Source organism: Apis mellifera, linkage group LG1 (genome assembly GCF_003254395.2).
Source record: "Apis mellifera strain DH4 linkage group LG1, Amel_HAv3.1, whole genome shotgun sequence".
NCBI lineage: Eukaryota > Metazoa > Arthropoda > Insecta > Hymenoptera > Apidae > Apis > Apis mellifera.
Window position 1 is genome coordinate 11635601 of NC_037638.1, and position 14939 is coordinate 11650539.

Genomic DNA, 14939 nt, shown 5'->3' on the forward strand with positions numbered 1-14939 from the left:
AATAAAATACGTAAATAAAAAGTTTCTTTTAGCAAATAATAATAATTTCTTTACGTCAATCACATTATGTAAGTACATATTCATCTCAGTGTGATTTTCCCATGGTTAACAAGATTACGAAGATACTCAAACAAATCGAATGAATATGCAAAACATTTGTAATGATATAACATTACACATGAATAATAAAAAAAATCTATATTACCAGCTACTTATCATTTAAAAATAATCGATCTCACTCATCAAACAAACATTTTTTGCTTTTCTTTATATCTAATTTAAAGATATAATGAATAATATGATCGAATTTATAATTTCGATTTTATTATAATTATATCTTTTGCATTGATCATACATATAATATTAATTACAATTCTTAATATGACATAGTTACGTAAAAAAAAAAATATATGTAAAAATCTTTCATGAAATTTTCTAGGAAAAAATTACATGAATTTATTACAGAATCGTAAAAAAAAAATATTATAAATTATATTTTAAAATTTATTATATATATATATATATATATATATATATATATATATATATATATATATACATATATATATATAACTCAAAATATCTGATTTTAATGAAAATTTATACATATTCTATTTGTAGAATATCTATAATAAATTATGAAGCAATTATTTTTTTATTGAGAAAAGAATGAAATCAAATCTTAAAATTTTATTATTTCATGAAATTTTAAATATAAGTTTAACTGAGAATTTTTTTTATAATGGAATAATATAGCATTAAATTGTAATTCTTCATTTTATAATTTAAAATTTTGCTAATGTAAATTTTCTTATAAGATAGTGTTCCAATATTTTCATATATTATTATATAAGCATAATACTACGCAAATCAATCTCATCACAATAATTATCATAAAAAAAAAATTTGTAAAAAAGAACTATATTCATACGAAATATAAACAGAGAAATTCGAAATTAATAAATAAATTAATTATAATGATTAATAATGATAAATTAATTCAAACAAGACAAATTTAGAGAAAGAGAGATATTTGGATGATTCATTACTTGTAGTTACAGATAAATGTATGGCATGAATAATAATTATTATTAAGTCTAGCAAACAGATCAATCACACATTAAAGATATTGCTAATTATTGTTATTAATGATATAATAATGAAAGATTATTTTATTTTTAAAGAAATAATAATTCAAAATGACAATTTTGACAAGGAATAATTTTTTAAATAATATTTGCACAATATATCAGTATTGTATATCAGTATTATTTATTTTAATAATAATTATTTATCTGAATAACATGTTGCAAATTTAAAAAAATTTTTTCTTTCAATTTAAATTGTTTTCCTTTTCTTTCTAATATGTATTTTAATTGCTATATTACAAGTTCATTAGCAACGATATTAGGATATTAGATTAGATTAATTATATCTTAATATATATACTTATTTCTTTAAAGAAATTTAATATGTTTGATGTATCTTGTAATGTTAATATTGCAAAATTTTATTTTGTCTCTATTATATGAATAGATATATCTTATGTTCTGTTTATATATATTTCTATTTACATACATTATAAATTATGTGAATAATTGTTAGTTATGACATAGGTGTGGCATATAGTAATTTAATGATGTATTTAATTTTTTATTTATTTATTTTTGCATTGTAGCTTTTTTAAGTCTTACACTTTTTTCTTTTATTTTAATTTTTATTATAATTCATTAAATATTTATATAATTTTATAATTAAAAATAACTTAAGAAATGATAATTTTTTTATAAGATAATTTATTAATAATTTTGATGTTTTAATAAAATATAATAAATAAAATAATGTTTAGAATGCAGTATATGAATATCAAACTTCTTGAATTATTTTAATTTTTGTTTGTTGTTTTAATAATTATAAAAGAACAAATATTTATAAATTACAATATTTAATATTTAAAATATACTATTTTGAATTTATAAATAATTAAGAAATATTAATTGTTAAATAGATTATTTGAATTAAAATATTTGTTTAAAAATAATTTAACAAAATAATTTAATAGTTTAATAATTTAATAATTTAATATAATATTTAATATAATATATTATAGAATATTAATATATTTATGGACAGATTTTTGAAAGTCTATTCTAGAGGCTAATACAAACACAAAAATTTATAATTCACTTATAAATAAGTTAATAATTTGATTAATATTTATATATATCAATTTTTATGTTCATTTTAATCTCTGAAATCAATCCTTTGAAAATATTCCGCGAATATTAAAAATATATGATTGAAAAAAAAAATAAATCCTCTTAAAAAATAAATTAAATATATATATATATATATATATAATTATATATAATTATAATATAATTATAATATAATTATATATTTTATTATTATATATATTATTATATATATTTTAATTATTATTATATATTAAAATATAAAAAAATACAATATATAAACATATAAATAAAAATATATATAATTTTATTATATAAATTCTATATACAAAAATATCTAAGATTATTGCTATTAGTTGCAAGTTGTAACTTGAATCTAAAGTGAGTCTTTCCCCTCGAACGGACGCGTCAAGGTCTAAAAAGGATTGTATCATTATTGCTTTCATAATTCAATCATTGCAAATTTCTTTATCTCGAAGATGTCGTTGGCATATATCCACGAATGCTGTTGTATTTTGTCTTATTGATTTATAACTCGCTTGAGAGTTATTTTAAGTTTTATTAACTTTACTTCTAAGTAACTTACTTCTAATACCCAAATGAATTATAATTAATAACGATTAAATTTACGATAAAGAAGAATTTTATAAAAAAAAAAATTAATTAAATATTTAAAGATAGTTATTAATAGGATATGCAAAAAATTGAGGCAAATTTAAGATCACCAAAAGACAGAATAAGAAAAAGAACTATCTGATTCTACCTAATGAAGACTTCTCTTACAAATTATGTAAATATTTATGATAATATTTCTATCGAAGGAATTTGATAATTATGAACAATTAATTTAATTTAATAAGACAAATAAAACGTCTTTTTCCTCTTATAAAATATTGTAAAATTTCTTTATTATAAAATCTGAAATTTTTCTTTATTATAAAATCTTTCTTACTAGTATCGTTTGTTTATAGCTGCTGATTCAACTTGATGCAAAAACTGGAAACAATGCCAATAGGACATTAAAGTAATGTAAGCCATAAAATATATAGTTTTAAACATTTATAACTTTTTCTTATTATTAAAACTTAATAAATATAATGATTTCTTATTAATAAAATTTATATATTTGAATTATATTTATCAAATAATATAAGATGATGTAAAAAAAAGTTATAAATTTTATGTTTACCAAATAATTTTAACGAAAAGAAACAATAGAATTGAATATAAAATCTCGCAATCAATTACGTAAAACTCGATTCCTTTGAAATTTTTATTTTCATATTTATATTCGTTTAATTTATGAAAATAGGAATTATGGAATTATGAGATATTTTTGATAGTAATTAAGGTTAAAAGATATATAAAAAAAAATTTAATATAAATATTTATATACATATATGAATATTTACAAAATATCTTCAAATATCTTCTATAGAAATATTTAAAAGCAAATTATTTTGCTCCAGCAAAATATCTAAATTAGAAAATTTAAAAAATCATTATTATATATACGTATAAAAATATACAAAAAAAAACAATACAAAACAAATTAATGCGATATAGAATAAAATAAAACAATAAAAAATAAAATACAGAATAGAAAATAAGAACAAAATAATAGTAAAACAATTTATCACTATTTGCCAATAATTCATTAGAAAATAATTTTAATAGTATCATAGTTATAATATATATGTAATTTATATATGTACTGTGAAGAGATTATTCATGAACATGGAAACATAATGATCTTGAACTATATATGTATTATATTGATTCATGTATATATAAGTATTCTTATCCATGTTTATTTATCTGCAATATTTTATCACATGGCTATTTAGGTCATTTTGTCAGAACAAATTTTTTTCATATCAAATTTATCATTTTTCTATACATAATTTTATTTTAATAGAGAGAATATATCATTATTTTAAACAATTGTCATGTTCATAAGGAAATAAATGTGAATTATATATATATATATATATATATATATATATATATATATATTATTGCATTTTCGATTTAAGAATTCACTGATTCTAAGTTCTTTATAGATAAATACTTATTAAATGATGATATAATTATACATTTTGAGTTTCAATCGCTGTGATATATAAACATACAAATATATATAAATAATTTATATAAATAATTGATAATAATATGTATATCATTATAGCTAATATAAGTGCATACAAAGACGAAATTCAATAATAGTATAATACATTTTATTATTTACTTTATTATTTCACGATTGATTTATATAAAATTTAATATATCTCTTTATAATATCTCTGATATATCCCATAAGGACAAATATTTAATTTTTGTAATTTCTTATACAACAATATTCATGTTATTATTATACTTGACCAACATGATTGTTCAATTCTTTCAATTTTCAAAATTGCTTTATTTAAAGAATCGCTTTCATTAAAGCTTGAAACAAGCAATTCAAATAATGTAATTGTTTTTAAAAATAGAAAAAGCTTTGAAATTACGTAAAAAAGATTTCAATATAATTTCATAAAGAAAAATATTAATACTAATACCTTATATATATAAAATTGTATTTCATCCATGAAACGATATTATGCGGAAAATAATGTTGCAATCATCTTAACAATTTCCTTTCAAAAATTACAACACATCTGTTATTACACTCCTTAGGATAATCATTATTTTAACATCATCGTTATTATGAATATTATATCAAATGTACATATTATAAATTTTCATATTAAGATATCAAATAAATTTGAATCGAATTCACATGAATATAGATATATTATATATTATTTATTATATATTTATATAATAAATATAAAATTTATTAAATATAAGTATGAAATATAAAAAAAAGATTACTTTCACTTTGTTTTTCAGGAAGAAAGCAAATCCTATTTCTCCTACATACATACATTTTTAGAAAGTTTCACAATGGTAACAAACGAACATGTAAGAGAAATCTGCACAAAATTTAACTTAACTTTGAAAGTTTATAATTTTGTAATTAATAGAGCAAATTGTGTAAGCCAAATTTAAATTCAAAACTTTCATAATAAAAAAAAAATTAAAAGAAAAAATTTAAAAATTCTATTTTAATATTAAAAATAATAATAGAATTTCTACTTTTTTTGATTTTGAATAATAAATAATTCTCCTGTTTCCAATATTCTGTATATCCATCTGTTATACATAATTAATTATTAATTAAATTCAGTATGATTAATGAGTTAATTATTAGTTCTAGCATTGAAGTATTTATCAAGAGAAAGAGATATTATATACCATTATATTCAATAAATTACTAATATTAATGTTAATGTCTAGAATTTACTTGCAAGACTTTTAGTCACAAATCATGATCTTTAAAATTGCAATATGCATAGGAGTAAAACCTATGTATATCGTATGTAAATTTATATATTTTTTTTTATATTTTTTTTTATACAAATATACTAATATTTTTCATTTAATTGGAAATCACGAAAGAAACAATTCAAGTGAAATATTAATCATATCAAATTCATAATAATTAATATACAATTATTATAAATTCAGATTGTAATAAATAATTCTAATTCGTTTATCGTATGTAACTTTGTTGAATAATAAAAAAGAAGATGTATTATGTAATTATCCATTACAATCCTCAAATATTCTGTACAACATCAATTTCTTTCATAAGTAAAATAAATGCGATGCATAAATATATATTTGTATATGTAAATATGTATATTTATATACATAAATATATAATTGATGATTTTCTATGCATCGAATATAATTGAATTATATATATATATTTAATTTATACATATAGTATATAATTTAATGAATTTAATCATTCTTGATTTTAATGATTTTTAAATTATATTGCAAAAATCGATGCTTTTTTCCTTTCAAAAAATTTATTTAGTTTCTAAAATATTTGTAAAAAAACTATTAATTATATTAAATTTTGCCTATACGTATAATTTCATTATATGTATCAGTACGCAATTTTCACCTGTCAATTATTTTTTAAAAACACATCACAATATTTCCATAGTATAATAGGTAGACTAATACTACGTAGCACCTATTTATAGCAAGTTTTTCTTTCGAAAATAAAATATGAAACTTAATTTTTAAACGATTGAAATTAGAATAATCGAAATTTAATATTGACAATGATAGCGATATAGTTATACTTAATATATATATATATATATATATATATATATATATATATATTTATATATATATTTATATATATATATATATTTAATATACAAATATTTATATATGATATATATGTATATTTATATATATAAATATTTATAACATTCATAAGAATAGAAAATTTTTTCAAAAATCATTAAAAGAAATCTATGAATCTACTATTACTACGTTCTTATTACATTTTTTATATTATATTAATTTTATGTTTTAAAGCAATAATCTCAGAAAATTATATTATATACATATCATGAGTTCGTCTTTTCTTATCATCTGACTATAAGAATACAAGTTTATGTTAATAATATCATACATTTTTATCTATACGTTTTCAATTTAACAAACAAAAAATTTAAATTTTTTAAAAATTATTAAAATTTCTTATAAAATTAACTGTAAAATTTCTAAAACTAACTTCAAATATTATAATAATTATAATATATTGATAATGATTTTTTGATAAAAATTCATCGTTATACAAAACATAATCATCGAAAAAATTTTTTTATTTTAATCTTTGAATTTAAAATTTTACTGATTTCATTCTTTAATAAGATAAAATCGATCTCAATAGATAAAATTTGAAAATCGTAACGTTGCGGGAATTAATTATGCAATTGATGAAATGCGATAAAAATCACTAATATGCATTCCTAAATATCTTTTTAATTAAACTGACTAAATGACTATGTATATTCAATTTTTTAACATTTCAAATTATAAAATTAACGAAATATTTGTGATACTTGTATCGTATAATTAATTTTTTCAATATTATTTCACAAACACATATTCTTATCAAGACAATAACATAACAAGAATACATTTATTTCATCAATTATCAATGATACGCGCACGCGCATTGATTGATTAAATATATATATAAATAAAATCGTTCAAAAAATATTATCATTTAACCCGACCTTGATTATTGATAAATTTTGACAGAAACATTTTAAGCTTTATAAACAAAAAAAAAAATCAAATGAAAAATGTTAAAAAAAAAAAGAAAGAAAGAGCATCTCTATAAATAAAGAAGAAAATATATTTCTAATAGTATGTTCCATTTTCAAGATGAACGACAGATTCATATATAGGTGCTAATTTTTATTAAAACTTATTATTATATCATAATAAATAATGTTAATTAATATAATAATATATTGTATATTATTGGACAACTACGTTTGTAACATTTTAACATAAATATATTAATATATTTGTATTATTAAAATCCATTATTTTCTTACCTTAATAGTTAAAAAATGGTTTGTCAAAATCTAAAATTTCGTTTGAGAACAATGGATATAAGATAAAAATGTATAATAAAAAATATACGTGAATTATTCGTGAAACAACCAACACGAAAGTTCGCAGAAGACTGACTTTGACGTTGTTGCGGCATAGCGTCTATCATTCGCTCTCTGTCTCTTTTTTCTATACGCAAGCGTACGAAACGGCGCGATTTACAGATTGTTGCTAGATATGTTTTCTTTAAATGAATTGTAATTTTATGCAATCTGTTAATTAATTCAGATATAATATAATATACATATTTAATTTTAAATGCAACTCGTTTATATGATGTGAAATAAAAGTACATATATGTATATACTAAATAAATATTAAAAAAAGAATTATATACAAAATATATATAATTAAGTTTTTTAAAAAAATGGATATAAAATAAAATAAAATTTTATAATCATTTATTAATAAATATTTTTTAATGTATTTATTACTATGTTTGTTAATATGTAAATAAATATTTAAAAATTTTAAACAAATTAACCAAATTATAAAAATATGTAAATTAAAATATTTATAAAAATTTAGATAAATAAATAATAGAATAGAATTTATAAGAGAATAAATAACACTTTTAAATATTAAAAAATTCTAACATTAAATTCAAATTATATAATAAAAAAAAGTTTAAATTTGATTCTCAAGATTTCCGTCATTAGAGCAGCACTATCTAAATATATATATATATAGACTTGACATGAGATTTAAAGATTAAAAAATATAAAAATATATATTTAGTCTGTAATCAAATTTATATGACATTAAATGATATATAAAATAGACTACCATTTAATTTCTTTGATTTCTATATCTTGGAAGCACAAAGATTATTATTTTAATATTACTCTCAACGTTATTGACTATTTTCAAATTTAAAAACACATTTTGTAAAAATTATAAATAACAAAATAATGAATTCAATATAAATCTTTGATAGTATTATTTTTTGATAGAATGTTTCAAAATTTTTTCATACTCTTCTTTATTGGGTTAATATTTTGTTTTTTTAATTATCATATATTATCAGTGTCATCAAATAATGCTTTGCATTAAAATATTCAATATTCAATCATATTATATTTTGAAATCATTATACAATAGTGAAATCACTATTAATAAAGAGAATTTAATATTTTTTGTATCAAAAACTGAGATACTGAGATAATAGTTTTGAAAGAAATATGTTGAATATCATATAGAATTTTAATTAACATCCTCGTTTGAATATATGCTGAGAATATAAACAAGCTAAGTAAATAGTAAAATATATAGAAATGGAATAAAAATCAGTGCCATCTTTAGAATACTTTAAATGAACAAATATAAAAAAGAAGAACAAATAATAGAAGGATACATAGAAAAAAATTAATCATTAATACTATTTTTTGAATGTCAAAAATATTTCTTTAAAACCATAAGATACAATAAGAATCTTAAACATAGTGAATAGACATGATATTATATATAGAATAGATATGACATTTTATGTATATTTTCATGTCTTTAAAATATTAATGCCCTCTATATTTATTATATTAATATAGAAACATAAACTAGAAACAGAATAGATATAGCATCTTATGAGATTTTGCATTATGTTCAACCTAACACAAAAAAATGTTTCCTACGCCATCTATCATGCTGTAATCTAACTACATATACAAAATTAAATCATTCAAAAAGTATAAAGTAAAAATTTAAACTTATATATTTCATAATTTTAAAAATTGAAATGAAAATATTATTCATTACTTTAATATAAAATATAATTGTGCAATTAATCTCATATTATTTCTTATAAAATATAATTATATTTCTGATATTGGATATACTATAATATAATTATATATTATATTATATATTATAATATATATATATGATTTCTTAAGTCTTTCATTTATTTAAAATAGAATCTGAAATATTATTTATTTTTGGCTTCAATTTGTTGCTTATGAGACATAAATCATTTCAGAAAATCGCATATATTATTTATAATAAAATATTAAAAATTAAGTTTCATATTGTTTAATATCATTCAATGATGAAATTTTAATAATATCTTAATTAATCTATAAATATATATATATAATCGATAAAATATCTTAATTTAGATTTTAATAATAAGATTAAAATCTGAAATCATATTGTATATATATCAAAAATACAATCATTTTATTCAAAGCAAAATAATATAAAATTAAAACTTTTGATTATTCAATTTTATTCAATTACAATATTATTCAATAACACTTAAATATTTCTTGAATAAGTACTATAAAAAGTAAAATTTCAAATAGAAAAATCAAGAATAAGATGAGATTAAATAATAATTAACAAATGAGATTAAAAGAGAAAATAAAAAAATGTAAAAAAAAGAAAAAAAATGAAGAAAATATCAAGAAAATCAATATTATCAGTCATTATCAATCTTATGATATTAATGATGACTTATATCTGAACGTAAATTCTTAAATTTTTCAATTATATAATATTAAACATTTATTTTAATTTTTTAGGTAAAGCTTTATCAATAAAAATTAAAACTATAATTATATCTTTAAAAATTTAATCTATAATATATTAAAATAAATAAAATTATATAAAAATAAATATATTAAAATAAAATAAAGTATATGTAATATATATGTATTATTTTTGTTATTCATATAATTTATTTATAATTTAACTAATAGAAAAAAATTTAATAGTAAGATTTAACATTAATTTTCAAATAAAACTCTAATTTATTAATACTTAATAAATTATAAAATAAATTTCAATTTCATACATATAGAATCATATCTAATATTGATTAACTTACAATATTGTTCTATGCTAGTTTTCATTTTTTTTATCAGATATTAATTATAAATTCTATTAATTATAAGTTAATTACATTTTATTATATAAATTAATATAATAAAATATTATACTAAAATATTATACTTTAAAACTATAATTTAAAACGATACTTTAGAATAGTTTTTTAAGTAATTTTTTTAAATTAAATTAATTACTATTATTATTTATATTTTAATTTTTTAAATTTTCAATAGTGATTAATTCATATTATATTATTATAAGTTATCTATATAAAGATTATCTATATCTTTATATTATCTTATATATCTTATATATCTTTTCAAGATCAGAAATCATTTGTTATTGCTTTTATTTATATTATCACATGATTTTTGACGTTATAACATATACATATACGTACATGTTGTTATTTTGAACATGGCTGCTGTGGATTGTGAGTCAAAAGATGACAATGCGACTAATTTATCAGAAACTCTAGTATTTTCAAATGAAACAGTTAAAACGATCGAAGAACATGAAACATCAGGAATACCTTTACAATCATCTTGGACATTTTGGTTAGACAAGTAAGAAGATTGATATTTTTAAAATTCTAAAAATTATATCTATAGTAAATTAATATTTTTTTTACTTTCATTCTTTCGATAAATATCACGAAATATGCAAGCAATATTTCTTTTTTAATATCATGAAACTATTAACATTATGAAAAATTTTTGTAAAAATTTTCAAAAGAATAAAATAATGTCATTATAAATAATATCAATATCATTTATTTATATAACAATATGAATTATCATATATCAATATAAAAATCAATATAAAAATTTTGATGAAATTAAAAACTGTCATTTTCTAATTATTTAGTAAATTGTATCTTATATTGTTCTTTTAAAGACTACTTTAGAGTAATTTTAAAATGTTATTTTCTGGTTATGTTTCTAATTAATCATATTATAATAATTACAAGACATTAAAATAGACATTAAAATATATTTTTTGAAATTCTTAAATAAGAAAATTATTATTTTTATTATATAATATGTATATGTGTATTCATAATCTTGCTTAAATCTTATATTTTTATTTTATTTAATATATACTTTAAAATAATATTTTTTGTCTTTTTGTTGTTTTATAAAAAGAAATTTAATAAAATGTAATCCTGAAAAAATTGAATCATTCTTTGCATAGTGTATATAGAAAGTTCTAAAGAGTTGGTAAAATTGACAGAGCTATTTCTGGCACAACTGTTGAAGAATATAAAGAAAATTTAACGAAGATTTATACTGTGAACACTGTACAAAGTTTTTGGGCTGTTTTCAACAATATACCAAGTGTTAGTGCTGTACAAGTAAGTATATTTTTTAATATATTTTTTATCATTAACATAAATATACAAACATATATAAATTATTTCTGTCAGGTCAGATATAGTTATCATTTAATGAGAGATGAAAGATATCCATTATGGGAAGAACCTGTCAATCAAAATGGTGGAACATGGAGACTAAAATGCCATAAATCTGATACTGTAAATATAAAATTTGTTTATATTATATATAAAATTTCTTATTATATATAATATTTTTTTATATTATATATACTAATGATTTAAAAATATATATATAAATTTATGATGTAGGAAAAAATATGGAAAGAAATGGTGCTTGCAGCTATTGGAGAACAATTTGCAGAATGTGTTGCAGAAGAGGATGAAGTTTGTGGAATAACTGTATCTATTAGAGACAGAGAAGATCTTGTTCAAGTAATAAGATATTATAAATTAAAAAAAAATATTAATTGATATAAACTATATTAAAAGATATAAACTATATTATAAAATATTTTTTCATTTTTTTTTTTTATTTTTTCTTTTTAGATATGGAATACTAATGCTACATTAGCATCAAAAGCTACAATTTTAAATAAAATCCATTCTCTCTTACCTAATGTAAACTTTTCTGAATTTTATAAACGTAAGTTTATTAGAATTATTTTTATATAAATATTTTTTATTTTAAATATAATTTATTTTAAATATATTTTAATTTTATAGCTCATCAATCACATCATGCCTATGGGCGTCGTTAAGAAAAAAGTTAATATTATTAAAATATTATTTGATAAATTTAATGAATTTATAAATAAAAATTTAATTATAAAAATGAAAATTTATATAATTGTGTAAGAAAATTTCTGTATATTTTATATATTATTATAATTATACATATAAAAGAACAGTATACATTTTTAATTTGTTGATATTTAATCATTTATTAACATTAGCTACATATGTTAATATTTTAAGAATATAAAGTAAAAATATAAAAAGAATATAAAAATATAAAGTTCACTAAAATTGTAACTTTAAATTGTCAAATATATTTTTATATTTAAAAATATATTCCTATATATGTATAATTTAAATTGTGTTATTCCATTCCAAAAAATTTTGTTGATTTTATTAAAGATTTCTATTTTATTTTTATATTATTAGACAAGATATTGGAATGCTAATAGAATTGTAAAAATTGTAATAATAAATTTCTTTAGATGCAAATAATTTCTTTAGACATATAATATTCGTTAATATTTGTCAATTATTTATAATTTATTTTTATGATTCATATTTGAAAATTAGTTACATATGTATTATTTGATTCCCTAAATGTATCATAATAAATATTAATACAATAATAATATTAATATTAATAATATAACATAATTAATATTAATCAAAAAATGCAAAAAATATAAATATAATAAATAATTTAAATTGTATTTAAATTATTTATTATGTTTTATATAAAGATATTATATAATGTTGATATTTTATATAAAGATTTATCCATTTATATCATCTACATATAAATATTTTTCATCTTTAAAAGATATATCAATCAATTATATGCCTTTGTATTTTATGTTTTTTTTTTTTTCATATTTTTTTATTTCATATATTTGTAGAATTATAATTATTTCTTATTAACACATTTCGTATATTTTTAAATATATTTATATAATTTATAATTTTTAAACAAAATATTAATAAAAATGTGTTGATGTTTTTTGAATGAGAATAAGTTTCTAAAAATAGTAATATTATATTAATAAAATAATAATTTTAATTTGATTTTATGCACAATTTCGTGAATATGTTCAAACAGCATACACAATACATGTATAAATCTTAAAAAATAATAAAAATCATTGAACTTATTTTATTTATATAACAAAAATTTGTTTATAATTATAATTTATATAAATTTTTTTCATTTTATATATTATATTTAATATTTTAAAATAAAAATATAAAAAGATATATAGTATTTTTATTGAATATTTCTTATTCAAATAGAATACTATTGATCCTTAAAATCTCAGATTATAACGAATACATGGAATTTCCTAATTCAGATAAGATTTGCGTAGGTAGATTTGTACACGTGATCAGACGTACTGTTACGTATCTTTGGAATTCGAAGTTTAACGTGAAATTTATTACATTCATATGCAAAACTACTTGATAGGATTTAATATTTAATCTTGTCCTATAATTAATACGACGATAAAAAAAATCAATTTTTTTGATAAAAATAAATGGAATAGAAAAATTTGTTTGATATAAAATTTCCAATTCATACTTAATAATTTAATATTTAATAATTTAATATCCAATACAATTCATATTTGCTAAAAATATTTATGTAATCAAAATTATTATCTTAAAGAATATATTCATACATTAATGTACTATAATAATACTATTTTAATATTAAAGTTAATATTTTATTTTAATTAACCAATGAAAAATAATTATTTATAAAATGGAAAAAAATAATTATGTAATTATTTTAAAAACAATTGATATTAATTGATTCAGTAAGTTATTACATATTAGAGCACAAGATATTTTATATTGTACATATATTTAAATGTATATTTATGCAAAAAAAAACATTAAACTAATCATAAATAAAAAAATTAATAATCCAATAAAATTTAGAGAAATTTAATTTTTCTTATACAAAATAAAATTAGATAAATTATTTCTATATATAAAATAATTTTATTTCACAATAATTTAATATAAATATCTGCAACAATAAACAACTTCAGAAATTAAAAAAGAAATTTTTATTAATTGTATTCTAATAATGAATTTGCAAATTCAAATATATTAATATATTAATATGATAAATTCAATTTACTCTTTTAAATTTTCTTCAACACATTATATCAAAAAGATATATATATATATTTTTTTATGTGTGTACACACACACATACACACACACACACAACACCAATTCTTAAACATTTTCAACTATATTGCAACATCACTAATCAATCCTAATATTGTTTCAGAACTAGTAGT

At 17.2% G+C, this 14939-nt stretch overlaps 2 protein-coding genes across 2 annotated transcripts in view; one reads left to right on the forward strand and one right to left on the reverse strand.

Moving 5' to 3' along the window:
• The window catches only part of LOC412748 (ATP-binding cassette sub-family G member 1), a 28593-nt gene extending 20766 nt beyond the window's left edge, over positions 1-7827 (reverse strand). The window contains exon 1 of the mRNA XM_026446158.1: positions 7679-7827. The gene's annotated coding sequence lies outside the window, so the exon portion shown is untranslated. The remainder of the gene's footprint in view (positions 1-7678) is intronic.
• Positions 7828-10949: 3122 nt separating this feature from the next.
• Positions 10950-12773, forward strand: LOC409079 (eukaryotic translation initiation factor 4E type 3-A). The gene is made up of 6 exons (XM_392604.7): positions 10950-11125; positions 11793-11913; positions 11986-12093; positions 12205-12327; positions 12442-12538; positions 12619-12773. Exons 1-6 carry the CDS (start codon positions 10977-10979, stop codon positions 12651-12653), a joined length of 633 nt encoding a protein of 210 aa, XP_392604.3. The 5' UTR covers positions 10950-10976; the 3' UTR covers positions 12654-12773.
• The last annotated feature ends 2166 nt before the right edge of the window (positions 12774-14939 follow it).